Below are 25,584 nucleotides of genomic sequence, written 5' to 3'. Positions count from 1 at the left end.
TTCGTGATTTTTTTAATCGTGTAGAAGGCGCTTTACTATGCTACTGCAACTTCCATTTCAAAATAAAATGCATTCTCGGAAATCTACGAAATATATGTAGATTTTCATTGTCGATCATTGTAGTATCCAATTAGTTCTACTCAAGACGTGTTCGAATAAAAATGTTATAAAAAAAAGCATGTCTTTGTTCAAGTCAGTAGGGTCCTTTGAGAATTAATTAATCGCCGATAATTCAGCTTTTGTCACTAGAGTGGTTAGTAGTTACTATTTCTAGATTTTCTTTGTGGCCTCCGTGGTGACGTAGTAGTAACGCCGGCGCTTTGTAATCGAGGAGTTCCGGGTTAGATAACTGGTGGAGGCAGGCACATAGTGGCTAGTACCATTTTAAACTGTGGTGTAGGTCCAGTCCCAATTAGTCAATCTGTGCATGACAGTGGACTTTAAACGAAACTCAAATCTAGATTTTCTTTACATTACATGATCAACACCTAAATTTTGGATCTCCCATCTGAAATAGAACCCATAATGTTTTCCACTAGTCATAGACATATGGCTATGTGGGAGATCGCCTTTAAACCTGAGGAGTGCACGAATTTTCCTCGGAAGTCTATACCTCAAGTTGATTCACGTCCATACTGATAGTTACTTAAATATTCGCAGAAAGGGCATACGTTCCTCGTACTGTCATACACAAAGAGCAAGGCTATATTCCTGAGTATGCTGGCCTGGTGTTTTGAGTATGCTGACCTGAATTTTTGTAGACCTGTCCGAACATGCCTAGTTTAGTTTAGTTTATGTAAAGGACGGTCTGACCCTCAATCAGTGTACTTTAAATGTACTGCTCTTCTAACAACTGTCAAAAAGAAAATATTTTTTTCCCGCCAAAATTGCTATATTTAATTTATTTATATCCATAATTAGCAAGGACGTGGCTCAGCTGTTAGCATATGCAGATGATGTAGACTTACTGGGGGATGATGTAAATACAAATAAGAATATGCTCAAATATTTTTCAAAGCAGTTAAGGAATTAGGTTTGGAAATTAGCAAAGAAAAAACTAAATATATGCTTACAGGCTGAAACCAAATGTTAGGTAATAATCAAAATCTAATTATTGATAGGCTAACAACTCGTTTGAACCTGTTTCCAAATCCAAGTAATCCTAACAAATGAAAATTATATTAAATATAAAATAAAAAGCAGGCTTAATTCACGAAATGCATGTTACCTTTCTCTTCATAAACTTTTGTCTTCTCGTTTAATATCTAAGAAACTAAAAGTTAAAATATACAAAACAGTAACACTGCCTGTACTATTATATGTATGCGAAACTTGGTCCCTTACATTGAAAGAGGAACATAAATTGAAAATATTTGGGCCAAAAAAGGATGAGGAGACAGGTGAGTGGAGAAGGTTACAAAATTTGTATTCATGTCAGTAATATTATTAGAATTAATAAATCAAGAAGACTTAGGTCGGCAGGCCATGTGGCACGAATGGGAGAGGAAAGAAGAGTTTACAGGATTCTTGTTGGGATACCTGATGGTAAGAGACCAGTAGGAAGATACATACGAAGATAGAGGGATAATGTTGAGAAAAGGAAATTGGCAGGGATGGAAAAGAGTATATAGATCTGGCTCAGAATAGGGACAGATGGAAGGCGTATGTTACTGCAGTCATGAACCTTCGGGTTCAAGAAGGCTAGAGAGTTAGTTGGTTAGCAAGGACTTGAGCGTCGCAGTGTCGGTGACCCCACTGGTGAAGATATAGTAATACAAGCAATGCAACGAGGTTAGTATCACTTTCTGTTAGTTTCAGACCTTTTCGGAATGATCCTCCATTTGTAGTTAATAAATAACGCACGGTTGAAGTGAGTGTTATCTTTTTGTATGTGTGTTGTGAATTTACCAAAACTAAAATGAATATTTTTAATAGTACAAGTATTTTATTATATCAATAACTTAACAAAAATTTTGAATAAATGGAAACATGGTTGTTGAGAGAGGAGGACATGCATTCTTATTATTTAAATGTCCATCCTTTTCTAGGAAATCTGTGACAATTGGTTTTGTTATTCAATAAATATATATTTTTTTTACCTTCTTGACATCACTTGCCAGAGCTGTTGTTTATATAGCTACAAAATTTGCGATGAATAGGAGCTGTTATATCTCTATTATTTTTCTACCTTTTTTTACACATTCATGTAATAATAAAAGTACAATATTAATTATTAATTAATATACATATTATTATAAATATGAGACTTATAAATTACATAAACATACTAATTTAAATATTTATATTATTACTACTACTTATGAGACACTTGGTTCGGATACCCCCTCCCCCGAAAAAAATATTTCTAGATACGTGCCTGACACATTTTTGGAAGCGATAATCTAAGCGCTGCCTTGCTTGCCTTCCTATCAAGACCACGCTTCACCACCGACTTGTACATATCTAATGAATAATGATAAAGCTATGATCCAGAATAATATACAAGCACACGATAATAAATTTAAGGTGTAACAAATTTTCATACGTTATTATCAGGGTGTAAAATCACTGCAGATTGGTGGAGGGTGGGGGGAGGTGCATAGAGAAAAAATTGTTAATGGGGAAATTCCTCCCTGCCTCCCCTCCAAATTTTGCACCTTAGTTATTATTAAAATTAAGCAAAAACTTATAATGTGATTGTGATATTGCCAATTGTTTTCCTCACTTATAACAACGTTTGGTTCTCATTTTGATTATTAAAATATTTATGATTGAAAAGTTTATTGCTGAAAAGAGCAGAGTTAAAAAACGATTTAGTTTGCTTTATACGGAGAACAAGAAAACTGCGTGCATCATCCTCAAGTTTCGCCATAATTTCAATAACTTTATCTCCTGACTCAAAACTAAATGTAAAACACAAAATAACTAATAGACAGAGCTCACAGCATAAACATTATAAGTATAATTATCTCAAGAAGTTACTTTTAGAAACTTTCCTTGTGTATACAGTTCAATAAACCATACCATTTTATTAATAATGAATTGAATTTTAAAAACATTATCTCCTAAACAAAATGAGATGCAGTACCGTTCAAAGAAAATGGCGCATGAAAACTGCCTAATTCCAACATCTCTCGAAATTATGTTGGTAAAACTTGATCTGTCCATCAGAGTGACGTTGCCTTCGGAGAAACAGGAGGCGTGTGACTCACCATCTTCTTCACAGGTAGAAGAACCAATATCGGGCTGCCAAATGTTGAAAAAGCGCTGTTGTTGGTTAAATATTGTTTCAGTAAGGACGGACGGTCAGAAGAAAGAATAGATAAATGTGCATATTTGCTTTAATTGTGCTGCAGAATTTACAAAATATTATTAATAGTATCCGTGTACATTCCAATAAACTATGTGTATCACACTTAATAAAACAGTTCGCAGGATGTTTATACTAAATGAGATACTGCATACACTGGCGTACACAGAGGGAGGCTGATGGGGCTACAGATCCTTCCAAAATTTTTAGAAAATCAACATTTTTAAATGAAAGTAGTAGAGAACTCTGTAAAAACAATGTGGTAAATGCACACATCCATTAAAATGCGTCCCGATTGCCAGTTTTGAGAATGGAAACTTCTAAAAATACAAAATATATTGCGAATGCCGCGCCCACTAGAAATCAGCTATGTGGTATATACCTGCAAAATTCCAGCCCCTACCGAAAAAAACCTTGTGTACGCCAGTGACTACATTTATATTTGCGGGAAACCTAGAAAAACGACATCTTGTATTTGTGCAGAAAATTATGCACTTCTTCCCATGTATACAATGTAATCCCCAGTTCACATGGGGGTAATGAAATTTGGAAGTTTGTCTTTGCTTCTTAGACCTATAGATTCTACATGATCAAATAATCAGCGTGCTACTACGCCAGGGATTCCGGGTTGGAATCACGGCATGGATACCCTTTATGAACATCTGGTCATCAATTTCATCATATTGTTATTCATCTTCATCTTTCTAATTTGCCAAAAGTGACAAATGTGAAGCAAAATATACCGAAAAAAACATATTTTCTCCAATTGTTATAGTATCCCACATCAGTAGTTAAGTCTTTTCACCACATAATGAGACAATTTCAGTTTTGTTGTAGCATTCCCATCAAACTAGTTCACCTTCACCATGAATTCACGCACACATTAGTAATCGCTTAAACTAATAAATATTCCTCGCATTGTCAAACACAAATAGTACCTCGATATGAAGTTATACGAGTGTATAAATTTTCCTCAGAAGTCTACACACACTAATACCTTAATATGCATTCACGCCCATATTAGTAATAGCTTGAACATACACAGATATGACAAGCATTCCTCGTATTGTCAAACACAAATAGTACCTCGATATGAAGTTATGCGAGTGTATGAATTTTCCTCGGAAGTTCTACACACTTGAATACCTCAATATGCATTCACTCCCATATTAGTAATAGCTTGAACATACACAGATATGACAAACATTCCTCGTATTGTTAAACACAAAAAGTATGAAGTTATGCGAGTGTATGAATTTTCCTCGGAAGTTCTACACACATGAATACCTCAATATGCATTCACGCCCATATTAGTAATAGCTTGAACATACACAGATATGACAAACATTCCTCGTATTGTCAAACACAAAAAGGACCTCTGTATGAAGTTATGCGAGTGTATAAATTCTCCTCGGAAGTTCTACACACATGAATACCTCAATATGCATTCACGGCCATATTAGAAATAGCTTGAACATACACAAATATGACGAACATTCCTCGTATTGTCAAACACAAAAAAAGTACCTCGGTATGAAGTTATAGGAGTGTATGAAGGTTCCCACATAAATTTCAAGTCCATTTTCCGTGATATTTCCCCTAGTTTTCAGAAACGTTTTTTTTTTTTCAGAATGCCTGATACATTGTTCATTAATATTGTAAATTCATGTTAAAAAGCCCTTTACATTTTGCCTTACAACCATAATACCGTCACCTCATCTTACATTACTAACATTAAGAGTGTTGCAGATTAATTAGTATCCTATCAGTATTAGCTGATATAGGTATACCCGTTTGATTGCTTGACTTGGTGTTTTAAGTCCACTTTATGCACAGTAAGGCTAATCGGGACTAGACCTAAAGTTTAAAGTGGAATCCGAACCACTATGTGCCTCCACCGGGAATCGAAAACGGGACCACTGCGCCATAGGGGAGGCCCAATATAGGCATATCCGTTTATCACGAAAATTACAGGTAATTTTATCAGTCATACACATTTATCAATGACCAGTAATTTAGTGAAAAATTAAAATATTTGTTAATATTTTCATGTGCCGTACCTTTGGAAAAAATTCTAAATACCTGTTTCCTTTTCAAAGACAAAACCCATTGGGGTCACCTGGTTATACACAATAACTAAGAGGTGTATGAACTGCTCATGTTCTTCAAGGAAAGTTTGCAATTTTACATTGGATCACTATAATATTGGTTATCAACATCAGTAAATTTATTTGTTTATCAAAATCAGTAAATTTTATGGTTTACTGATAGTAGCATAAACTTACATCGGATCATCCCTAATTATTACTTTCTCATACGACTCAAGAAACAAATTATAAAGCGACATATATTTGCATTTAATTAAAGACAAAGGTAGAAAAATTTATTGAAATAAAACATCTGTTCTAACTGTATTACAGTTCAAAAAATAAAATGTCAAACAAATCATATAGAAAAACTATATGATTTCAGTTTTTGACAAACAGAATTTTACAAATGTACACGATGTTAAATAATGTGTAATGAGAAACTAAAGTATATGTCCTCAAAGTAGCTTGTGTAAAGTAAGTTATTGCAGTTGAAATTATTAATGCTTATTAATTGTAATGAATATTACTTATTAGTCGTAGGAAGAATCATATTCTAGTGCCTCTGATGCGCTCAAATGGTATTACATTTATCAATTAGAAGATTTTCCAGGATATTTGCACGAGATTTGTAATTTATTCAAATTGCTTGAAATTCCAGATTCTCCAGTTTTTAGGTTTCTGTGTTGGAATCCTGAAAACATGAATACCTTATCATAAAGAAGTCGTCAAACGGGTGGGGAAAGGGGGGGGGGGTTCAACGCCCTTACTCTCCTCTGGAGCCATTAATACACAGTTTCTTGTATTGCCATATGTACAAATGGAAATTCCTCGGAAGTCGATACACAGGTGAATACCTCGATGTGCATACACAACGACAATAATTTGAAATTTTCCTCGAAGTTCCATAAACAATTTGAAAATTCAAATTTTACCTCGAAATTCCATACACGCAAGAATTACCTCTTAAAGTAGGTGTAACAAACCCCATACACATTCTATACACAATTCAAATTTTTCCTCTGAATGCAGATTTTAGGTTTGTAAAATACCTCGGTTCTAAATTTCTATTTTTGGGGTTTAAAATAAGCCTGACACGCCAAAGTCAGATTTTTTCTAGTAAACCACATCAAAAACTATCATTTAAGACATGTCAGATTGCAATCGGAGAGGTACCTCGGAACGCCTGTGAAAAGTTGATTTTCCTCGGATCTACATCTCACAAACGGGTGTGTGTGTGTGTGTGTGTGTGTGTGTGTGTGTGTGTGTGTGCATGTATGGGAGGCTGAATTTTGTACCCTCCCCCAGATGAAAAATGTTCCTGCACCACTGACCAAGTTCAAGAATATATGAAGCTCTACCTCCACCATCACCCCATATGCCTTCATGGCTTGTGCGTACTGTATATGCACAAGGGTACCTTTAGCTTTTTTTTACCTTACTTCCACATATCATGGAGACATATTACTTTGTATGAATTTTGATATATTTCTGTTTACTAAACCTAGAAAATTGCAACACTGTCTCATTTAGTTATTATTACAGAGCAGCATGTGTGAAAAAAAGTAGCATCATGGACAAAACTGAAGCTAGAACTGTACTTTTGTACCTGTTCTTGAAGGACAAATCAAAGGGAGATTTCAGAATGAAGCAACAAGTGACAAATGACACATACCACTTGGGAAAGAGCAGCAAATTTTCACTTTGTAGTGGCATGACAGGCTGGACAAGCCTGTGTTCGATTGAGGAAATCCGCAAGAGATACACGTCACCTGTTGCTTGTGTGAATTCTCCCTAAGGAAATCCATGAAGAGAGAGTGCTGTACATAAGGATGCAGCCTTATTCTACAAGGGAAGGTAACAGAATTAATTTTCATTTGCATTGGAAATGTGATTCTAAATTTTAAGCAAATGAATGATGAAGTAGTCTGATTAAATCATCAAACCCTGCAAAAATATATTTATCTGATATGGCAAATTAAACATTACAAATTTCTGCTGATAAGAATAAAAAGAAGCTGAGTTAGACTTTGATGCATATGCAGTGTGCTTACCTTGAGCAGTATCTCCAGACAAGAGCATGTACGTGCGACCACCAATTTGGTTGAATATTTCATATATCTCATTTAATGTTGTCACTCTGTGCCATTCTGCATCATCTGCTCGCAAGTGAATTTGTGCAGGTCTTCTACTTCTCTTTTCACGTTTACCAGAGCATTGTCCAGTACATGCTTTCCCACTTCTTGGACAAATTTTTGTCTTCCACAATTCCTATTTATGAAATCATATTACTAGGTGATATGTAATTTGTCAAAAAATAATATAAGATGAGTATAAATATTCCAAGGCAAAAAAACTTGTACTTTCCCATTTAGTCACATTGTGGTGTATACTTGTAAATATCTCTAAATTATTATACTTGTGCAAGATATGAACAGGAACTGAACAATTAATACATTTATATAATTGTCTCAGCATTTCAGATTCTCATACAAATTGAATTGCTATTAACCAGTGACGTATTCTGAAATTTTGACCTGCTTTACTGCTATGTATTGTATGTATTTATTATTTATTAATTAGATATAATAGAAATAAAACACCAATGCAGGCATGCAAGTAAAACAAAAACAGAAATTGGACAACTTCAATTTTTTTTGGCAATTTCTATACATGAAGAAAGTTGGTTTACCGGCAGTACACAATGTAACATGGGAGAATATGCCACCTTCTGCTTCATTACACCCATTTCACTCACTAACCTCTATATCTCTGACTTTCTTCTTTAGTTGCGGAGGGGCATCAGAACTGAAGCTTTTGAATGTATCTAATATGGGACGGTAGCCTGTGCAGCGACACAAGTTTCCCCCTAAAGAGTTTTCCACTTCTTCCATAGTAATGTTTGGATTTTGCTCCAACAAACTGAAAATAGAGTAAATATATAATTTGAAATAAAACAAACCAGCAAAAAGGTTTAAATGAATGTATCAAAAAAAATATTTGTCTTTAATATACTAGAATCAAGTGCTCATTTTATCCATAAAGCTGCTTATTGATAGTTCTATTTTTTTTTTTTTTTTTTTTGGTAACCAGTTGCTTCTCTGTTTTGTAAGATTTTGTTTTGAACTATTTTGCTGAGAGCTGCTAGGTGTGTACCACCTGCTGTACCACCTGCAACCATTAGGTTATTATTGTTGCAGTAGTGGTATCTAGTTTGCTGTGTACCCCCATTGTCAACATTTAATTTGTGGAAGTGCTACCTTGAAAATGGTGTCATCAAGGTTGGGAATTACACACTGTGTACAGTCATGGACAGTTCTGGGTTGTAATGATCTCATTTACTTTCAATAGTATCGTTACAACCCAGAAGTGTCTGTGACTGTACATGCCTGGCAGTTACTTTCTTTGATTACATCAAAAGTAATTTTGTAGATAAACTAAGTAGGGGAGGGGGGTAAAGGGACCATGCTAAGGAATTTCTGTTTCAGTACTAGGAACACTCCAACAACCAGATAAAATTTAGTTATTATAGAGCTATTCAGATACTTTATATTCAACCACTTTTTATATACATACACACACACATCACATTTTCCATTCTCTGATACATTAATTTATTCACTTTATTGTTTAGTGATATTGGTATGTGAAGGGAAAGTAACTGCCTGTTTGTTGGTTGGTTGGCTACACTGTTTTTAAATCAATACAGGGTGTTCTGGGAGGAATAGGCAATAGCTTGGGAACTGGTAGTATGGATGATTCTAAGCAAAAAAGTTCATATGAACATGGGTCCGATTTTGAACGATAACGGAGATATGAACAAAAATAAAAATGATGTACGAAAACTTAAAGAAAAACAGTAACAAGTAAAACATGGCAATGTAATGGTAATTGTGTAAGTAAATACGAGAAGGGACATGCTGATACTAATCTTTATTGCATGAATTTGTGGTGTAGCAGTAATTAGTACATGATAATTAAATAATGAAGCAAGCAATAAATGTAGAACTGCTCCTTCCAGTCGGTTGATCATTCAACATCTGAATTCCACCTACCCTAATCAATGGATTGGTCCTTGTCGTCATCATGGTAGTGGTCTGGTTCTATGGCTACCTCGTTCTCCTGACTTAACCCCTCTTGATTTCTGTTTATGGGGGTGGATGAAGCAGGAGGTTTACCGGGAAAGGGTGAATACAAGGGATGAACTGCACATTCGCATTATGAATGCTGTGCGTTAATCCAGGAACATCATCGGGAACTTTGTAGTGTAACCCAAGATGTCCTCCGACGTGCTCAGAAGTGCATTGATGTTGGTGGTGGTATTTTTGAGAATCTGCTCTGATCTGCTATCATTTCTGTGGCATTTTCCCTCCTTACATTCGTTCATGTGAGTACTGACCAGCAGGTGTTAACATTTAATTTTTCTACATTTATTGCTTACTTCATTACTTAATTATCATGTACTAATTACTGCTACACCACAAATTCATGCAATAAAGATTAGTATAAGCATGTCCCTTCTCGTATTTACTTACACAATTACCATTACATTGCCATGTTTTACTTGTTACTGTTTTTCTTTAAGTTTTCCTACATCATTTTTATTTCTGTTCATATCTCCGTTATTGTTCAAAATCAGACCCAAGTCCATATGAACTGTTTTGCTTAGAATCACCCATACCACCAGTTCCCAAAGTATTGCTGCTTCCTCCTGGAACACCCTGTATATTTTCTGCAGTAATGTCGGAAATAAAATAGCTAAGAAAAAGAAACTATTTTCTTAAGAAATGAGGGAGTCCATAACTATTTCTCAATTCCTTTTTCTTATCTAATTTACTCAAGTGCTATAAAGTTTCAGTACAGTAGGTCCTCTAACAAAATAGGCTACAAGGAGAGAGGTGATAGAGCAGCCTACTGCTGAACCTTGCTTGCTAAATAAAGGAGTTATTATTATTATAATTATTATATTTCAAAAATATCAATTTATTACCTGTACATGTTCATAATGAAACCAGGAGTACACATTCCACATTGTGTAGCACTCATTTGTGCAATTCTAGTTTGCAGTTCATGATATCCCTCTGTCTTATTTCCAAGACCTTCTATGGTAGTAATATCCCATCCTTCACATTGGAATAGTGGAACAAGGCACTGAAAGTAATTAAATTACATGATTGATTGATTGATTGACTTAGTTTATTTTACTTCGCGTTTTGTGCCTCTTGGCTAATTTGCAAAGATGGGGATGAGTGATGAAATGATGAAATTGATGAATGGACATTCACAAACAACCAAGCCCAACCGGGATTCGAACCTGGGACCCTTGGCATCGCAGCACAATGTGCTAACCACTCGGCCACAGGGTCGGGCTTAAATTACATGACTTAGTAGAAAAGAGTGTTAATTACAAAGCACTACATGAGAGATATGAGTAAATGATTCACAATGTAAACCATAGACGATTTTGACGAGATAATATAAAAGCTGAGCTAATACTGATGTATCGGTATTAGCCGATACTGCGGTATTGGTATCAGTAAGTATCGGTTGAATTTTCTTCACTGATCCCAATTATATTGAGTGGTTAGAAGAGTGGCCAAGAAAACAACTCATTTGCCAAGATTTGTCCCTTTCAAAGGTTCATTCACCCTTCTTTGTGGCTTGGGGGTCTAACACAAAAAGTTCCATGTAGATTTCCGAGAAATGCTGTGCCCTAGTGGGAAGCAGATGGCAAGATCAAAGGCAGGACTAAAGCGCTGCACCCAAACGTGACATTGAAGGCATGTAACTGCCTGGTGGTCAATGCTATGTGAAAATAAATCATTTATTGCCAATTATTGCTCACAAACTTGTGGGGTAAGAACATGGGTGTTACAAATCCAGCATTATTGTCATGTCAGAGTTCTTGGGAAATGGAAGACTGTCCCTGTGGGGAGGGAGGGTTGAAGATTCCTACTCTTCTGTGTAAGTCTTTTGTGTGACTGCTGGCCAATACCAACACTAAAGTGATTTGTTTTATTGCAGATGACTTAACGGATAGCAGGGCATAAATAGAGCTGGCCAAATGAGCATTATTTATTATATATCTGTATTTGTTTATATTTTTGCATCATTTTCTTCCCTCTTCAGGTTAACCCAAATGACAAGAATGTTGTTTACATGAAACTGAAGCAGGGACACCAATTTTTTGGTGTAACTGCAACATTTTAAAAAGGCTTGCAACACTTCAAAAACTGCTTCTTTTTTGCATCCTCTGGGTCTAGAAAGAAATTCAACTAAAATGTCACAAGACATTTTACAGTGCTATAATGCTACACAAAAATAATTTGGGAGTTATTTAATGCCATTAATAGAATGTGGTGTGATGAGTTGTTACGACTCAGTAACTAGCCTTTGTTATTTTAAACTGGAATTACACAAGTATCGGTATTGGCATTGGTATCGGTTGGAATCAGTCAAGTATCGGTATCAACTCAGCCCTAGTTAATATACATAGATTTACAGATAAATATGCTTGTAAGATTGCTTCAAGTGTGAAAACATGCCTTGTGCTGAAAGTACTTGGTCTTGCCTGCATTAAAATAAGGTATCCTGATATTAATGCAGGCAAGACTATGTTTACAAGATAAAGAACTAGCTTCACTGTACATCATATGGATTTTATTTCAGTACAATTTTTCATCAACTATTTCTAGATTGCTCAAAAAAATTGTTGCATAATTTGATTAACAGAATGGAATGTGATATAGGTCTTGAAGGACGTGGACAAACCAAAACAACCGAGGTGCATAATGAGTGTCAGCAATCCTATCACTGATGCAGTTGCTCCTGGTCTTCAGGAGCCTATGGGCCCTCTACATATGCACCTCTCTACATGATGTGGTATGTTTCGTACGAGGTAGTCCAGTGTATTCTGAGGAATATGCTCCCATGGCAGCCTTGGTGAGATGTTGGAGGGTCTGTGGTGAGTTGGGGCAAATGTTGATAACTGTCTTCAGGAGTGTCAATGCATTTTTGATTCAGTTGAGGTCAGGTTAATAAGCTGGCCATGGTATCCAATGGATTCTGTTCTCCTGCAGGAGATGAGTACAGAATTGTCATCAGAAATACATATATGTATCATGTTTTCAAAATATGCACCAATTTTTTGAAAATGCCTCTAAAATATTCCCAGTACTGTTGCACACACATACTTACAGAATTAACTGATTGCACCCTCTCTGTTCCAGTTACTGGATCTTCGTACCTCACTGACACAACACAAAATCCACATCCTCCTTCGTAGCAAAGTTGTTTTGTTCCTGTGAGATGAGCTTGTGTACGTAAGTACAACAGCAAGGACAAGCTTGGCGAAATAGTGTTACTTACTGCAAATACACATTATTTTAAACTATGAGTTAGCAGGAACATGAGTCATGATCGTTTCTAGCTTTCAATTCTAAAATATCATGTTTCTATAGTAAAATATTGGCTAGATTATGTAACTGGTACTTTATCGACAATAATAATAATAATAATAATAATAATCTTTATTCATCCGTTGACCCATTTTGCATGGGTATGAGTTTATCACTGTACTATAAAGGTATTGTATTACACATTTCTAATTAGTTATTTTTCTAAGGTAAAACTTAGTTAATCAAGAGGTGAAAGAATCACTCGATTCTTATGAAACATTTTCTATTTCTTCCTGATTAGGTAATTTTATGGATCATTTATATATTTTATCAACAGATTCAATCATTATTGTGATGAATGAATTATTTTATACAAGTTGGTATAATATTCGTTATAAGTATCAGTAAGATTTACATCAGTGGTTAAAGATATACATATAGAGTGAATTGTTGAAATAGGTAAATGAAAAAGTACTACATGTATTTTTAACCAAAAAAGCAATATATATATATATATATATATATATATATATATATATATATATATATATATATATATATATATATATATATATATACATACATACATACAAATACTGTACATCAAATAAAATAGTTAATATCACAATTAATATAATTAAATATAAATACAAGGAAAGCCCATGTTACTATTTAAAAAGAAAATCCCAATAAGAAGTAAAGAAGCTATTTATTCAGATATTCCTATCATGACCATATACAGGCTGATTATTACAATAGTAGATTAATGTCAAAGGCTTACTCAGATTCAAAACCTAGAATGGCTAGTTTTATATAGTACTATGCTAACCACTCAGCTATTAACACTGGTAAAAATTTTAATTGCAACAATAAAATGTCATAAAAATAATGCATCATTTTCATTTTATACTACTGGGATTTAAAAAAAAAAAATCAGTAGTGCCACATATTAATACAAAATCACATTAAATAGTACCTTCATGGGTTGTTCCATTGATCGTAAATCTTATAACATCAGTTGCCATGGTTGCATTGGCTGATGGACTTCACACAAGTCCAATCTGAAAGAAATGTGTGAGAAGTCATTCATTATTCTTGCACCAGAAAATTCTTCTAACAACAAATTAAATGAGTAGTGTTTTTTCCCCTGATTTTCTGTCTGGATGCAAAATGAAATGGTTATGATGTTATTCAACGTAAATTGAATAACAGCAATTGAATTCCTGTAACTATGAATGCAAGGCTCTTCAAATCTTTGGAAATTTATTGATTCTATGCTTATGTAGCTGTGCAAAAATGGTCAAGTGAAACTATTGAAATGTTGAACTTTATCCGAGAACTTTCTTATGTATGGAAAGAATCTACCTAAATATAAAGGAAAATTCACTAAACTTTTAATGTATTTTTCTATCACTATGTTAACCTGAATGCAACAGACCATGAGGGCCAGGGCCTACCTACCCACTACCAGCTTCACTCCCACCTGCAAAGGTGGGAGATCATCTAACAAGTTACGGAGTGATGTGTAGTCAGCTTGACGAACACCTAATCATTGTTTCCATGACTGGGTTACGCTACTCATTTGTATCTCTCCAATTTCTTCATGATGGTGGGTGGCCACCCATCCCAAACACAGGCCAAAATGTTAGGAGAAAAGTTGTTATGCTTCCCCAGGAGACTCGAACCTATGCACATCCTATAGGCCATAGCCGGAGCCAAAGTGTGATGCCTTAGATCCCACTGTAATGTCCTCAATTTCATTCCATGAGAAATAGAATCCTGGAATCTCATGACTGCCTGCTGACAACTACAGCAGAAATAATTTTCCAGAAGCTTCACTCTAGGCCCATTGCCTAGTCTTGTGAGAGCCAGAAGGAAACAAATATGAAATTACAAAAATAAATTATGGAAGAGTTCTCTAGATGAATTTGTGCTTTCAATTTCAGATGTCAACTACTAATCAACAATGTCATATCGAACCAAATTTTATATAAATTAGTTACATCATCAAAAGAAAATGCGTGATGCTTCTGAAAATGATATATTCCGTAAATCAGGTTTGGAGCTGCATGTTCTGTATAACAACAATAAGTTCCGTAGGTATTATTTAGAACCTAGCACATTGGTCATATCCTGGAAGAATCTAGCCAATGAGAATAATTTCAATTGTAATGCACTAGCATTTGATAGGAATTCCATTCAGCCAAATTTCGTATTTGTAATTCCCATAGTATCTTAAATAAGTCAATCAAGGTTTAGGTTTAGGATTTTGTGCTAATTTTTATTTTCCGATTTATGAATTTCCTTGTCAGGACATTTTTATTCTGTGTACATACTTATCTCAATTAAAAATCTGAAGGCATCCCTGATGAGGTAGTGTAATCAAAGAGTCCCACGTTCAATACCTGGTGAACACACATTGCACAGTTTTTCGAATTCCAATTCAAGCTGTAGGTCCAGTCCTGATTAGCCTATCTGTGCACAAAGTGGACTTAAAACATCAATTCAATTAAAAATCTGTAGATGTAACTTCAGTTAAGTGGTAGAGAAGGCTCCCAGAGTCTTAACTTCACCATGGAAAATAAGACATAAATAAATAATAAATATTTCATCAAATTGGTATCTAATTGGTCTTTCAGTTCATAAAAACATTCCATTTTTGTATTTTTCATTGTTTTTAAGATACTGATGGGCCATACTGTAATCCTGATAATACTTCCACTGACAGGTCACCACAGATAAATACAGGCCAGAAACTCTCCATTTTGTAATACTGGTAGCTCATTGGAGGTTTCAAAAGTGCAAGATCTAGCTATCTTTACTGCAATTTTTTTTTAAAAATTGCATTTTGCACATTCCTTCACTGATTATCTTATTTACCACTTACTAAGCACAATATTTTTGAGGAGGAATTTATAGCATAAACAATTGCATTGATAAGATTCTATCTGCCTCCCTTTTGAATTGTGATCTACTTGAAGGTCCCGGGTTCGATCCCCGGTCGGTTCAAATCCGGGAACTTTTCTAACGATAGAAGCGGCTCCGGCGCCCACCCAGCGTCGAATAACATGGGTACCTGGGGGAAACCCTGGGGGGGTAAAGGTGGTCAGGGGTGTGATGCTGATCACATCACCCCCACTCACGACCGGATCAAGAAAGTGTGGGGCGTTACCCCCACACCCCCTATACGCCTTCATGGCGTGGTGCTATGCACAGGGGAACACTTTACCTTTTACCTTTTTGAAGGAAAAATAACAATTCAAACTGTAACACTAGGGATATAATATATGAAAACAATATAAATACATACATACATGTTTATTACAAATACAAATAAATCTAAGGAGTATGTATATGAAACAAAACTTTGGCCATGAATGCCGGAATCTCTTGAAATCTGAAGCAGTTTATTTTTATTTTTTATTATTTATCAGTTACCTTATTTGTTTACATAAAAAAGTCACAGAACAAATGTTATTGTTAGAGGTGAAAGCCTGATAACAGGTATAGTGCATTAAGTGTTTTGTTTTACCTGTATTTACTCTGTTGTTTTTTTTTCTAGATTTTAGATACAATTTCAGCTATCATTACCCTTATATAAAGTGTTTCTAGTAGAATGCCAAGGAAGGAAAGCTTTAGAGGAAAAAGCTTAAAAGGCTTAGCCACATGTGAGGAACAGTAATGCTCCAGTTGAAACACAAATGTAGAACCTTAGATTGTTTTTCTTCTTATTCTGAACTGCTTCTCTTTTACTTTTAGCTAATCACAATATGAAGATGGATGATGAGTAGATGAAATTGATGAAGGGACACTCACAAATATCCAGATTGGGACTCATACTTGGAACTTTTGGTGGCAAGTTTGACTGCTCAATGTACTTGTGTACCAAAGTGCACCTTCATGTGTACTCGTGTCTCCCCAGTGGAAGAGTGGCAGTTGTTACCTTGTAATCAGGGAGTCCAAGTTTCAATACCCGGTGGGGCCACATAGTGCTTTAGATACCACCTTAAACTGTATGTCCAGTCCCAATCAGCCTTTCTGTGCATACAGTAACTTGAAAAGGATCTCCAACTTAATGCATACTTGTTCATAATGTTCTCCATATTCTCCAATGTGTCATTAGACTATCTCACATTCACATTATATCCCCCATTGGGGTAAAAATAATAATTCAGCTGCTAAAAATCCCCCATTCCTGAAGACAGATAGAGATCAATTCAAAAATTAGAACTCGAAAGCAAAGGTATGTGTTGTGAATCTGATTTTGTTTTCATGTTTAAAAATAATAATAATAATATTTATTTAAGTGATGAGAACAATTTGACAACCAGGTACATCACTATGTCAAAATTGGTTATATAAAATTACAGAATTGAATACATAATTATAAAATAATACAGTGGATCCTACAATCTTATACATCATCATAAATTCAAATTGTAGGTTTCAACAAGATCAGCTACTAAACCTCTGGCCCTATTTAGACATGTAAGAATTGAGGTATATCTATGGGAATATCTGGGAATTTTATAAGACATATTATTCAAAAAATATTCAGTGTCAATTTGATATTATACCCGGTGGAGGCACATAGTTGTTCGGATCCCAATTTAAACTGTAGGTCCAGTCCCGATTAGCCATACTGTGCATAAAGTGGACTTAAAACACCAAATCAATCACAATCTTCCTTAGATTCCACACTAACATTATCTATTTTATCGCACAGTTTACAGTTTTTATATTCTTTCAAATTTATATCAATAGCAATAATAGAAAATATATTTGGTAATTTCCTCTGCAAAAACAAAATATTAAAATTTCAGTTTTGTTATAACAATGAATAATTTCTTTTTTTTTACGTACTCTAATTATCATTTCATAAATGAATCTAGTCCACAAAGATTTTACTTAAACACTTTTCTAGGCTTTCAATTTACTCGTCTCTCCAAGATTTCATCTTGGATTTTATTTAAGATATAACTACTCAAAGGAGTTAATGTTATGCATTACACTAAAAAGTCATTTGTGAGACCATAGTGATGACTATCACAATGAAGAGATGATATAAATAGTAGAAATTTAAGCAAAGAAAGCAGACTCAACCAGGACTTGAACCTGGGTTCCTAAGTCTCTGCCATACAGTGCCATTCATCTTTCTGCTGAAAGCACAGTGGACAACTGAAACTGTTATCACATCTCCCTCTTCTCATACGGCATCCCCTTCAGGGATCTTATAAGAAGTCCAGGACTGTACCAAGTCAGCCCTGGTTTCATCCAAACCTAATTATAGGGTTATGAAATAAATGCAGAGTAAGTTTTCTTTGTGCATGTGTGTCTTATGGCATACAAATGGCTAGTTGTCAGTGCTCCTAAAACTAAGTCCTACCTTTGTCAAACTGATATTACTCTGACCAACTACAAAATCTAAACAGACACTTTCTTTGTCTGTTGAAGGATATTTATACTAGTCCATTTTGTTTGACTGATAACATTTTAAAACAAAATTTATATCAAGTAGACAGACTTCATGAGATAATACAGATCTAAGTGATAAGCCAGTGTCATTGTCTGCATATCAGTTCCTAAAAGCACAAACAACAAAGGACAATGACAGTAATTTCATATAAAACAGTATAGAGAACACATGGCCCAATATACAATGCAAGTAGAGAAAGAATGCCAGTACTATCAGATTGTAACACAATGGAAATAAGTACTTATTTGGATTCTTCAACTGACTAATCAACAGAACTATTTCCAACGAAAAACATGCTAAAAGAATGTGGCACCTGAAATAGAACATATGTGATAACTCTTTTCTTTCACATTATGTTATGTATTTTGACAAACTCCTGACGTGGTATGTTAATGAACCTGATGTAACAGAAACATCTTAAAATGTTGAAGGAAAGAAGAAAATATCAAATATTATTTTAGAGGTTCGAAGTATGGTTGTTGCAATATCTTTCATAAAAGTTACAACAGAACAGTACAATGAGAATGAAAAGAAATGGTGGTTCAGCCAGCAGTGTGTCTGACTGCCACATGGGAGACCCAAGTTCGATTCCCATTATAATAATTAATGTAAATTATTATGACTGAAATCAAATTATACGTGTGAAAATGTACTTTTAGGTTGATATTCATTCATTATCTAGGGGGGGGGGGGTGGCCATCCTTGCCCCTCTTCCAGACGTACATACCCCTATATTATTATATTTTCACCTAGAAATTTATGCTAGAGGAATCTTATCACTGTTATTAAATGATATTATACTCTTAAAGAAAATGAAGTATTTTCAAACCAATGAAAGTTCAAAGCAACTACGGGAAAAGGGGGTGCAGTGGAAATCAATTTTAGGGGGCAAACATGGAAGTAAAGGAATGCAAGACTAGCAGAATTTAAGAGTAGCAGGACAAAAGGATACTCAAGATGGAATTAGTTTCTACGTGTCTTTTGCATTATTTCTTCCAGACACCCAAGAGCACCTTCAGGGGGCGCAAAGAGCTGCAATTGCTCCCTCAATTTCAAATTTTATACAATTAAAAATACATTTTGTAAAATTTTCTTGCTCGCTTCGCTCACAATGTTTCCTTTTCTTGCAGTTCTGTCAAGTTCAGAGCTGTAGCTAGGGGTCAGCGGGAGTTGGTCCTGGACGCGAAAGATCTAAATGTAAAAGAGAATGCCATGCTCCATGAAAATTTGGGCGCCATATTAAATCAATGTTGTTTTCATTTTCCAAAATTTCGATCTGAAAATTTTCTTGCTCACTTCACTCACAATTGTTTGTCTGTAATGCATTGTAAATTACCAGAGAGAGAAGTGCTGCTGCTAAATGGGTTTCTCTTAAATGCATGAACAATTGTTTGGAGGAAAAGGAGCGCTCACATTTGAGAGACAATTTATATGATTTTTGCTGTTGGTTTGTTATGAGGCGGATGAATTGATTATGTATGCACACACCCATCGATGCAATAAAACTTAAACAGTGAAATAAAATTAGGTTTTTCTTTCCCAATTGAACATTCATCAAGGCTTTTGCCCCTCCTAATCAAGGGTCTGCGCACACCTATGATACTTGCACACTAATATATGAGCAATATTTTGAACAACTTTTATTATTACAATACTCAAGCATCAGACAAAACAAATCATGAGTGGTACAGGAAAATATCACATACTGGTTGCCTTGTGTGCTGCTAAATGCCAGTGACCAGGTTCCTCACAAGAGGCTGTTGAGTGGGTGTGAGCAAGCTTTGTGAGGAGCCTGTGAAAGCCAACATACAAGGCAAACAAGAAGTTACAGAACATGTATGTGATTCACCAAAGGTGAATGGGTTTTGTGCCATTTCATGCAGTAAAATCTACAGACCATTCTTCTTTAACAAGCCTCCTGATACTGGGCCTATCTAACAGGATATGCTATATCTATGGTTCATGCCAGAGTTACAAGAGGATAGTGAAGACTTCATCTGTCATGGTGTTGTTCATGCAAACATAAACACTAGTTTTCCAGGCTACTGGATTAGGTGTTGTTCTTTCTTGGTCACCAATGTCATCCTGTGGTATCTTCCCATGGCATTACATCAAGGATCTCACGAAGATGCCCCTGTTTCCCGAGGTTCAACAAAATATCATGGCTGCAGTTGCTACTGTGATAAACAGATGATACAATCAACTTCCATCAGGGACGTAGCTAGGTTGATCAATTTGGGGGGGGGGGCCTAAACGTAAGATTTTTTTATCAAACTATTATAAATTAACAAACTATTTATACACCATATAGGCCTATACTGTATACATACATTATATGTGTGTGTGTGTGTGTGTGTGTCTATATATATATATATATAGTCTTGGAAAGAAAAGGAGCAAGGGCCTCCTCGGTGGTGCATGGTAGCATCGTTGCCTTGTAATCAAGGGGTTCCGGGTTCGATACCCGGTAGATGCTCATAGTGGTTCGGATCCCACTTTACACTGTAGAACCAGTCCCGATTAGCCTTACTGTGTATAAAGTGGACTTAAAAACACCAACTCAATCAATCAATAAATTGAAAAGAAACATCGTTTTCTTCTGTAGCCCCCAACAGTCTACGGATATACTCTCGCGAAATTCACAGCCATTATTCGGGAAACTAAATGCAGAATGAACTCATTAGCTTAATGGCTGATACACCAAGAACAATGTTAATAGTCTTTAGATTTGTAAATTTGCTGGAAGAAAATTGAGAAGTAGATAAAACCCTTTTCCGTGGTTTTAGATATAAAGTCCTGGAACCAGGTTTACAAGTATTGGCAACAGTGCAAATATGAAATGTGTGCGTAATGAGTTCAAGCTAGGCATTTCATGTATACAGTTCATACCAGAATCGAATCCGGTATCTCTTAGTTCAAGGCGACCGCGTTAAGCACTAATCTATAGGGCGGTCCCGAGTCTTCTATGGCATCTGATTGTTCACTTGGGAAATGATGACGATAAGAAATAATATATGCACACGTCTAATTTCTTAAAATTAATCTTATTTGTGTGTGGAAAACTGAATATATGATTGCACTGGATAAAACAAAGTTCCCACACGCTCAAATGATTACGCTCTCGTCTTTGGTTCGGCAGGTTCTTGGTTCGATTCCCGATGGAGGCACATAGTTGTTTGGATCTTACTTTAAACTGTAGGTTCACTCCCGATTAGCCTTACTGTGCATAAAGTGGACTTTAAAACACCAGTTCAATTAATCAATCAACCGAAAGGTTCAAGGTTCGATCCCTGGTGGTCAGGCCGGTAGCTAGAATTTGATTTAGGAAGGGGCTTATACCTTATTGGCAGCCGCCATATAAAGACGAAAAGGTTGGGGGGAGGAGTAAATGCGCTGAAGATGAATTTCTTGGTATATTGCAACTTAGCATATACAAGATGTTTAATCCTGTTAATGAAGTAAATTTAATTACTACTACACATTATCAAAATCAGATATTTGTAGGATTTCGGGAAAGGACTGCAGCCCCCGAGCCCCTTCCCTGGGTATGTGCCTGCTTGTATGAGTTCCAAAATTTCTGTGCTGTTCCAACATCATGAGAACAATTTGGGAAGTACTTGAAAGCGATATGGAAGCAAATTCTGCTCTCGAAACTATGGGACTCGATGTGATGACCACGTGCAACCGAATGAAAGAACTCTTCACAGGCCTTGTCCCTCAATATCAATTTTATTGACTAATTGTAAATTTTTCTCATTCTCCTCGATGATGCAGTGGTAGTGTTGCCGCCTTGCAATCAAGAGGTCCCGGGTTCGATACCCGGTGGAGGCACATAGTGGTTCGGATCCCTGATTAGCCTTACTGTGCATACAGTGGACTTAAAACACGAACTTGATAATTGGAAGGTTTTAGAAGAACTAAACATGGCTTTTTATGCATCGTACAACTTTGCTTCTTTTCACCCTACTTTTACAGTTTTTCTTCCTAAGAATTCCACTGACATGAGTATAACACGCTACGAAACCAGAGGTCCAAGGTTCGGATATTGGACAGGTATGGTTGTATCATGTCTGACCAATCGCCATTCCTTCGGCTCATCATTCATCCTCATCGTCGCATTTAACCCAAGAGGTAGAAAAGCGACGTAATATAGAAATATATTAATGATTAATTTGGTTTATTTAACTTCGCTTTTCTGACACTTTTTAGCTAATCGTGAAGATGAAGATGAAAATGAGTGATGTGAAATTGATGAGAGGACCATCATAAAGAACACACACGCCCAGTCCGGGATTCGAACCCAGGACCCCTGGCATCGTAATGCACCTTGTTAACCACTGCACAACAAATAGAAACAGAAAATGCTTGATAAGTTATTTGTTTCTCCATAACTCATGATTATATTATAAGTATTATTCGCTGTATGACTAGGGATTAATTATATTTGTATGTCTAACCAACCTAGCCACCTAAGCAGCAGCAGCTTCCGCATTTGCAGGTGGAGGCTAAATGAAAAAAAATCACAGAAAGTCAGAAATATATACAAATTTTGTAACATAATACTTATAGAACATGCAGACGACTGTAAAAACAATTGCTACATACCTAGTTTTCTTCCTTAATTGAAACGTGGTTATTTCTTCATTATACAGGAGATCAATCACCCTGGGAGTCGAACACAAGATCTTGTGTGGTAGTCAGACTCTCTTTTAGAATGACAATATGTTGGATATTTGGTCGATCAGTCGATCCTGATCCATTGTTTCCAGAGGAAGACAATCTGGTAGCTTCTCATTCGACATTTTACTCGCGATGTAGGAAAACGAGATCACAAACACTTCGTGATGCTATCTTCTCGTGTTTACAGAAGTTTACACCGCTCGGACCACAAATCCTAGTTCAAACTATCTGAGAGATATCAACTGTCCACCAAATCAACAGATGAACCGAAATTTCAGAAAGTGGCCTTTCCCTCCTAGCAAGAGGGTTGAGTGCATGTGAGAAGAACCGCTATGTCATTCATTCCCACGCCGAAAAAGGGACAAGCAATAGAATTCTGTTGTTGTAATTTGAAACGCATAGGGATATCTTTTCTGAACCATTAAATAATTAACGCAGAAAGTTCTAGCCACCCGTAGCTAAATCTTCCTGTTTGTGTCGTCCTTTCGGTGCCCATGGAGCCAGTGCAGGGTCAGATGAAGAGAAAGTGCGGGTTTTGGTGGGATCCTGGATCTGGTGTGCAGCAGGGAGGAAAAGTGCATTTTCAATAGGTCTCAGACTTCCCTGACCGGGGCGGACCACAAAACCATTAACTTCATCCCCTCCCAATACATCTGTTTGTGTTCAACAAGCAAGAAACAGGGAAGTAGGAAAGAAAATTTGCTTGGGTTTGTGTTACTGAAAATTGAAGAAGTGTTTCAAACTGCAAGCAAAATTTACTGAAGAATTATTTTGCAATATTTGTCATCAAAGTAAAATTTCCAGCAAATACAGAACAGTTTCCCGGGGCCAGTGCCCCCACGTGCCCCTCCCTAACAACGTCCCTGACTTCCATATAATGTACTCTGGGCTGCAACCAATATAATCCTCTGTGGGAATTTTCTGGTAAAGTTCTCCAAAAACTCTACTAGTTTTGCATGTAATAATATGCTTCTTTCTGCTGTGTCCATCTTGATTTTTATTATGGAGTGGGGAAACTCCTGACAGAATTATGAATTGTCCTGTACAGAACATTATTCAATTGTTAATAAATACATATACATAACGGATATTCTTCAATATTAACATCCAATACTAAGCTTAATTACATGACAGTGAATTTTATTTTGACATTCTCATTGTAACTTGACTGTAACATCGAACTACCATGTGAGAGACCCGGGTTCGATCCCCGGTGGAGGAGAACTGGAATTTTTTTACACCTGCTCAAGCAGATCTGGCACCCACCCAGCACTGTACAAAATGGGTACCTGGATGACACTCTGGGGGGTAAAGGTGGCCAGGGGTGTGGTGCTGATCACATCACCCCCACCTTCAGCTATGATCAAGAAAGTGTGGGGCCTAACCTTCATGGCATAGTGCAAAGCACAGAGGAGCACTTTACTTTTACTTTTTTTTTTTTTTTACATTGTAACTTGCATTTTGAGAATGAAGAATTTCAGAACTGTACCATCAACTTTGGTTTTTCCTTCACTTATTTATATGCTTAAAAAATATGTTAATTCGTTAATAGAAAAATTAAGTTTATACTTTCAAGCAAGAAAAGAATGGCTTACCTCCTTTTCATGTTCCATTGGTGGTATTTTCTGGTAAGTTGCAGTTCATCCTTGCTGTTACCAATATCCTTTCACATGTAGATCTACATTCTAATCCATGGTAAAATATTATTTGGAAACTAATTCATCACTTTATAAGGCCATCCGAGTAGAATGTGATGGGAATGGAGCAAGACACAGCTGGGATCAACCCATTGACTGCATGGGTATGTACTGCTGTAAGGAATGCATGTGAAAAGGATGTTTGGGCAACCTTACACATATCCAAAGACATTGAACTCTTTCATTTGCACTAAGTCAATCTAGATCAATTTGATGCCCATTTCACTGGGTTTCTGTATTTTGTAGATGTATGGCTCTCATAAACTAAGTCAAATAGAATGTTATTAAAAGATGCAGCATACTTGATTAAACCGTTGTTATATTTCCATACTTACTGATTTCCATAGTGTGTGACTGTATTGATGTAATTTGACAGGTTCATCAAAAAAGAATGCTGGGAATATAAAATTGTATTGCTTAAAAAAACTGTTAACCCTCAACTACAGTTGTGACATCCCACGGACCAGAGTGTTCCTTTTGCTTGTTACCCCACCAGTAGTTTTGATCTTGAGGCTACCTCTCTTTCAGTACCTTCCTCAACTTCAGCGTGCTGTGAAAGCATGAAGGGAAAGGTTGCATTATCTGCTTCTGTGGTGTTCTATTTACATACTGCGGTCCCGCGGACTGTGTTTGAGGGTTAAAATCAACAATGATTTATTACGATCAATAGACAAGAGAATTGCAGATTTTTTTATTTGTGGCATATACTGAATCGAGGGACCTGTGGTTTCGAAGAATGAATGTTAAACAATAACTAAGGACTAAATTCACGTTGATCAGCTGTGTGCAAATACTCAGTTAAGAGATATTTTGGATTGGTGTATTTGTTTTGCTTAAACTCACAATATAAACAAAATATTTTTTTGAGGGAAGTTAAAAAATAATGTTTCGCTCTCAAAACTACGTAATTGTGTTCAGTTAATAACAAAGCATAAGA

At 36.0% G+C, this 25,584-nt stretch overlaps 1 protein-coding gene across 2 annotated transcripts in view; it reads right to left on the bottom strand.

The window, feature by feature from the left end:
• LOC145983965 (uncharacterized) overlaps nucleotides 1-24,607 on the bottom strand; it is a 119,973-nt gene extending 95,366 nt beyond the window's left edge. The window contains exons 1-6 of one of the 2 annotated variants that reach the window (XM_083117189.1): nucleotides 24,546-24,607; nucleotides 13,771-13,855; nucleotides 12,595-12,764; nucleotides 10,388-10,548; nucleotides 8,160-8,319; nucleotides 7,452-7,668 (exon numbers count right to left, since the gene is read on the bottom strand). In XM_083117189.1, the coding sequence (XP_082973315.1) occupies nucleotides 7,452-7,668; nucleotides 8,160-8,319; nucleotides 10,388-10,548; nucleotides 12,595-12,764; nucleotides 13,771-13,819 (757 nt within the window). In that variant the 5' untranslated portion in view covers nucleotides 13,820-13,855; nucleotides 24,546-24,607. Of the gene's footprint in view, nucleotides 1-7,451; nucleotides 7,669-8,159; nucleotides 8,320-10,387; nucleotides 10,549-12,594; nucleotides 12,765-13,770; nucleotides 13,856-18,180; nucleotides 18,217-24,545 lie in introns of those variants that run through there. The other variant, XM_083117188.1, reaches the window with a different exon arrangement.
• Nucleotides 24,608-25,584: the final 977 nt, after the last annotated feature.

Source organism: Lepisma saccharinum, chromosome 2 (genome assembly GCF_977018435.1).
Source record: "Lepisma saccharinum chromosome 2, izLepSacc3.1, whole genome shotgun sequence".
Classification (NCBI taxonomy): Eukaryota; Metazoa; Arthropoda; class Insecta; order Zygentoma; family Lepismatidae; genus Lepisma; species Lepisma saccharinum.
The sequence above is the reverse complement of the archived record's forward strand: the minus strand, read 5'-3'. Positions and strand labels throughout refer to the sequence as shown.